Source organism: Hyalella azteca, unplaced genomic scaffold (assembly GCF_000764305.2).
Source record: "Hyalella azteca isolate HAZT.00-mixed unplaced genomic scaffold, Hazt_2.0.2 contig2266, whole genome shotgun sequence".
In the NCBI taxonomy this organism is placed as follows: domain Eukaryota; kingdom Metazoa; phylum Arthropoda; class Malacostraca; order Amphipoda; family Hyalellidae; genus Hyalella; species Hyalella azteca.
In genome coordinates this window covers 80,853-86,852 of record NW_025932549.1, presented here as the reverse complement: position 1 = coordinate 86,852, position 6,000 = coordinate 80,853, and the positions used below count along the sequence as shown (strand labels likewise).

General features: G+C 44.7%; 1 protein-coding gene across 1 annotated transcript in view; it reads right to left on the bottom strand.

Moving 5' to 3' along the window:
• Positions 1–230: 230 nt before the first annotated feature.
• LOC108682979 overlaps positions 231–6,000 on the bottom strand; it is a 30,512-nt gene continuing 24,742 nt past the window's right edge. The window contains exons 4-9 of the mRNA XM_018172246.2: positions 5,833–5,926; positions 3,053–5,610; positions 2,323–2,515; positions 1,882–2,130; positions 1,487–1,670; positions 231–514 (exon numbers count right to left, since the gene is read on the bottom strand). Coding sequence (XP_018027735.1) covers positions 231–514; positions 1,487–1,670; positions 1,882–2,130; positions 2,323–2,515; positions 3,053–5,610; positions 5,833–5,926 — 3,562 coding nt within the window. The remainder of the gene's footprint in view (positions 515–1,486; positions 1,671–1,881; positions 2,131–2,322; positions 2,516–3,052; positions 5,611–5,832; positions 5,927–6,000) is intronic.

Below are 6,000 nucleotides of genomic sequence, written 5' to 3'. Positions count from 1 at the left end.
AAAACAAATAAGAAAGAAAAATAGAAAGGATTTGCATTTCTGGCATTTGGAGTTTTGAAATTAATCTACAAATCAGTAGATGCTTCAGCAGTTAGAGGAGGTCTTGCCAAAAACTGAAAATACACAAGGAAAAATATATATAGGTGAGAAATTTTGTCTTAATTGCAAGTCACATCAGAAGATTTTTGAGAAAATTGAGAGAAGGTTACGCTTGCACAGGACACGATAGATCATGCGCATGAAGGAGACTGCGACGAGCTACCACCTAATTTGGGAGTCGACGGCGTCGACGGAACTCCAGGCGGAGGCGATAACGAAGTTGTTACCGCAACATGAGATACCGATGATGAAGGCAATTCTGGTGATAGCGAAGATGGTGTGGGAGACGTTGATAAGGATGCTTGTGGTTCAATGGCAACGTCAGGAATTGTTTTTTCCACTGCTGCTTGAAGCGAGGAAACGTTGCCTGACGATGAGTTGGCAGGAGTGACTGGAGTACTCTCGTTCTCGTCACCTAGGAGAAAAAAATAGGTTCAATTAGACAACAGCTACAAACGAGCATCAAATGAATTGATGACACTGATAACATGCAGAGACTTTCGGAGTTCAAATTTAATTCTTCTTAGCTTAGTAAAGACGAAGAAGTTTTACATGAATTTTCACACATTTGCACCAAAATAATGGTCGGAAGAGATGCAAGAAATTTTGAAAATTCGGAGTATTGATAAAAATTACACTTTTGAAGTACACGTAATCTTGAAGAAAAATGCAATACGTAGAATCGAATATGATTAAGATTTTTTCACTATAGAAGTCAACGGTCCTGACGCAAGAACATCACAACTTCCTAAGTGCACGTAGCGGTAAATTTCTTGTCTATGAGTGGAGAAATCGGCTCGGAAAGCTGTCTGTTTATGGTTGACGAATATGCGAACTTAATAATACGGCCTCTGGGCAGTACATTAAAGCAGTTATGTTCAGTTAAACTCCAGAAAATCCAATCGATGCAATGTGTTCTGCGGTTCATAAGGAATTGAGAGCAAAGTTCACTCATCCCGTTATACATGAACTTGCAGTGCGGTACACGACATAATACAGTACAAACACATACATACGCTTTCATGTCAAAATATAGGCAGCATTGCGGCAATGAGACAGCGGTGAGTTATTTGAAGTAGGTACAGTAGTACACAATATAGGTAATACATTAAAAAAACATATATACGCTTTCATGTCAAAATATAGTTAGAATTGCGGCAATAAGATGCGGTGAGTTTCTTGCAGTACAGTAGTACACAATATAATACAGTACAATAACATACATGCTCTTTCAGGTCAAAATATAGGCAGCATTGCGGCAATGAAACAGCGGTGAGTTACTGGCAGTACAGTACAAAACATAATACAAAACAAAAACATATAAACGTTTTCATGTCAAAATATAGACAGCATATCGGCAATGTGACAGCGGTGAGTGGAAGAGTACCAGAGTCTGGCAGCGGCGAAGGCTCGTCCTGGTCATCTGCAAGAAGATATTCGTCCGAGTTCACCGATGACCCCGACACGGTGCGTGGTCGAGAAGTTTCACCCAAGCCCTCCGTGTCGGCTGTACCGTTTCGCCACGCCAGTAATTTTTCCGGCTCTTTTGCAAACAGCTTACCCGCCAGAGACTGGGAAGATATTCTTAAGTTACACGTATTGTTTTAATGAAACACGGCATCAACTAAATTTACAGTTTGAAAAGGTAGTTGAAAGATTCACAGCTGTTTCCAGTGGCGGTTTTAAAATCGGGCATTACTTTCAAAGTCAGGCATGACGAAATGCATATCCAGCAATGATTAAAAGTCATTTGAACCTGATTCGTAGCAGAATTTTTCTGACCTGCAAGCTAAGAAGCGAGTGTTCGCAGTCCGTCGTGTCGATGTTAGCAAGCGTGAGGCCAGTTCTCTCCATCTCAGCGTACAAGCCAAAGGGAAGCTTACTGAGACACTCCAGCTTGAGAATGTGCATCTTGGAACGCAAGTGTTTCGCAAGGTGGCCGTGAATACGAAAGGCAATTTTACAATCGTGACACTTGAATGGACGAGGGTTCTCGGTGCTCGCGGCCCCAAATGTCAGGTTCATATTCACCTGCACAGGAAAACAAACCAGTCGCTTATCCACGGTGAAGCATAACGCATTAAAAATTTATTTTTTCATCAGAATGTTAACATTTGCGTGACTTCTACTGAAGCTTGTGCAGCGACAGCCGAACATTAAGAACAAACAAACTTAATCTAAGCAGACACAATGATGTAGTGTTGTATGACATTTTTCACTCGCCTTATTGAAGTGACTCGCTGATCGCTCGTGTTTCTGAAGGTGTCCGCTGGTCCGGAAAGAGACGGCGCAAGACTCGCAGCGGAATCGCCGCTCCATGTAATGAATGTTCAAGTGCAGCGCCAGCTGCGACGACCGAGCGAACTCCTTGTGGCAAATGTAGCAGCGGCATCGACCGTCTTCCGGGGCCGAGCGACTGCACCAAAAAAATACGTAAATGAGCACAATGTTGCGTCGTAAAAAATTAAACAAAATGAACAAAAAATTGGTAGTGAAGAAGCACCACTAAATTCTACAATTGGTAAAATTAAAGCATCATAAAATTCGTTAATAGGATTCAAACACAGATTGCAGGGTATTACTAGCATGTTGTAAGGAACAAGAACATTATAATAGCGGTTTCAGCGTTTATAAGGCCGTAGGGCTGTCGCCGATCCTTAACATCGCAGAACATTCACAGCTTGTTGCGGTCTCTAACTCGCAACTCACTGCTACAATTCTATTTTGCTTAACCGCTCGGCCTCCTCGCCGATTCTGACCAGAAACTGGCGCACAGAGCTGGGATCGAACCCGCACCTCTCTGCTTCAATCTTGGTACTCTGAACTGCAACCACTGGGCCACCCGAGTGACGACGCTGCTTTTCAGCGCGGATAAACATTGGATAGTTAAAAATAAACAAAAATTAATATCGGCTACTGCAAGTGCAAAATAAATATATAATTAACAACTTACTTATTTGCATGGTTAGGAACCACCCCACTCGGCGAAAGGAACGATGTGCCAGTCTTGGAGTTACTGCTATTGAGTACAGTCAAGTTCATGGCAGATGACGGCCCGGCTACAGTGACCGTCCGCAGAGTTCCAGAGCTGGCGGACAAAGGCGTTGTCACGGTCGTAGTGCGCGACGGATGGGAATTAACAGACCGAGAGACAGGCACGGCAACAGAGCTGGGTACTGAGAGCGTCACAGACAGTGAACTTGAAACGCTTGATGGCGACGAGGATTCAGGAAAAGTCAAACAGCGCGTTAATCTCGAATTAGGTGGCAAAGGCGCTGATATGGTCACAGCCCAGGGTTTCTCGGAGTTAGGAGATGATGTGATTACTGGCGGTTCAACAGCGACGGCTGAAGCATTCCGAGAATTGTTAGAAGCATCAATAGCCACTATCGACGACGAATTGGAAATGATTGTTTCCGGCTTTTCTTCGGTCTGAGTTAGAGCAGAGGAATCAGGTTGTGTGATGGCGTCGAAATTCGTGGCCTGCTTCTCTGTATCGTTAGGGTCGTTAAGGGTAGGCAAGCCTAATTGAACACTCGAAGCATTTGACCAACTCGATGCTGGGATTTGAATCTTAGACGTTGAATTTGAAGAAGGGATATCTTGAGAGACTAGGGATGGTTTAGTCAGATTTGACGCCAAAGGGGCTGGTGCAATGGCTGCGATCGGTTTTGCATGGTCAGAAAGGCCAATCTCTCCTGATCGGTTATTGTAGTTTGGTTTCTTACCGGGTGTAAGAGAACCCTCAGGAACGGCTGGGGATCGGTCAGCGGTTGTTGTTGGCACTTCTGGGGCAGTCAAGTTAGACGTCGATGTGACAACCATTCTTGCAGCAGCCATAATATGATTTTTCTTAGGAACAGCACACGATAGACTCACTGAAGCATCAGCAGTTGATTTGACAACAATTGGCGGACTTCTTGGTAACTTGCCAGTAGCCTCAGATACCGCAAAGCGCTGGAAGGAATATTCTAAAGCAGTAACTCCTCTATCATTGGCCTCGACCAAATCGAAAGCTGCCCTCAATTTTCCTTTGAAGGTCGCGTCGTCAATAAGAGCTTCACATCCTTGTGTAGATGCAGACACTAAGGAAGCAACAGACAAGGGGGAAAATTCATCAATTGAGGCTTCTTTACCAGCGATGGGTTTGTCTAAAACTTGAGATACGCATGACGTGGCCAGCGAGATCGAAGGTGATGCCTGCAGTGTTGTACCCTGCCATTTCCCTTGATAGTAACTTTTTGGTTTCAAAGTACACGACGCTACAGTAGAAGACGAATTAGACCGAGATATATTGACGACTGGGCTAGAGGATGCACCTTCATTCACAGCGGCAGATATAACCGAGCCCGTTTCGAGGCCTGTTTTTGACTCGTGGGTAGAATTTTCTATATCTGAAGGTTCATTACTAGCATCTGAATACGATGTCTGACCCTGGTATTGATGGCGCTTGATGAATGTGTCCTGGATAGCACGTTGCGTGAGGTAGGCTTTCATCATTACCCCGCTGGCCTGACTGGCGGCTATGGAGTGTGGGTAGCCAGCCTGGCTGCTCAGGACAGATACTCGTGACGCGCGCTCTGTCGTACTGTATATACTCTTGAGCAACATAGACGAATCGGTGACCGGCGATAAGATATCAGCGGGTTGTTCACGGATTGGCGTGAGGGGAGACACAAGACTTGTGCTGCTTTTCGGAGGGACAAGTTGTAAAAAACTCGGTCGAGATGAAGTGACTGAAGCTATGGTAATCTTAGCGCTACTAACAACGTGAGGTAGCAAGGAAGACGGCAAGATTGCTCCCGGTTGGGTTGAGTTAGAAGATTTCTTAATACTGAGGTCCATGGGTGCGTCGTCTGGGGCTGAGGCAGGAGACCCTGCGCTTCTACAGGCCACTTTGGAGACGCGGAGGTCGATGCAAACTTCTTCGTCCGCTTTGATTTCTTCGTGAGAAGACATGGCAGCAGATGATAGTAAATGACCAGTAGAAAAACAAAAGTCTTCCTTGTTTTTCTCGAAACCGTTACCACTACCGAGAACAATATTTTCTTCAACAAAAGCAAATTCAGGAATACAACTGTTCTCTCGGCTTTCCGGTACACAGCCACGGCTCTCTCTAATGTAACTGTTCTCGCAATTCTCTCTAATACAGCTGTTCTCTCGACTCTCTCGTACACAGCTGTTCTCACGGATCTCTCTAATACAACTATTCTCACGGATCTCTCTAGCATAGCTGTTCTCGCGACTTTCCCCGAGATAGCTGTTTTCCCGGCTGTCGCGCATGGAGCTGCCCTCTCTACTCTCGTTCACGTAGCTGTTATCGCAACTACTTTCACGGACATAACTGTTTTCCCGGCTGTTATCACGCATAGAACTGTTCTCTCGGCTCTCCCGCATGTCTTCGTCACACTCGTCATCCTCTTCATCGTCGTCTTCTTCACCATCATCATCGTCGTCATCCTCATCGTTATCGTCATAGTCCATCTCGGTCGAAGCGTCATCACCAGAGCTCTGGAAAAACACACCAGATAAATTTAGGTGTTCATTACCCAAAAAAAAATTTCGTAATGAAATCACCATGTATAATTTAGCGTAGTTATTGGAAGAATTGCAGAGAAATAGTTTATCTAATATTTACCAACTAGGAATTTTATCCTAAATCATGACACACATAATCTCACTGCAACATTGTGAGAGGATAGATATAATGCGTTTAGTGAAGAGAGAACTCACACTTGGCGGTTCATGGGGCACGCCGAGCTGAATGCATCGCTGGAAGTGGGCCTTGCTCTTCAGATGCTTTGTAAGGTTGCCTTTTGTCTTGAATCTGGCGAATATGGGTCAGCAATAAGAGAAGTTTCAGCGGTAATTAGCACTAAGAAGTCGCCCATAAATGCTGTT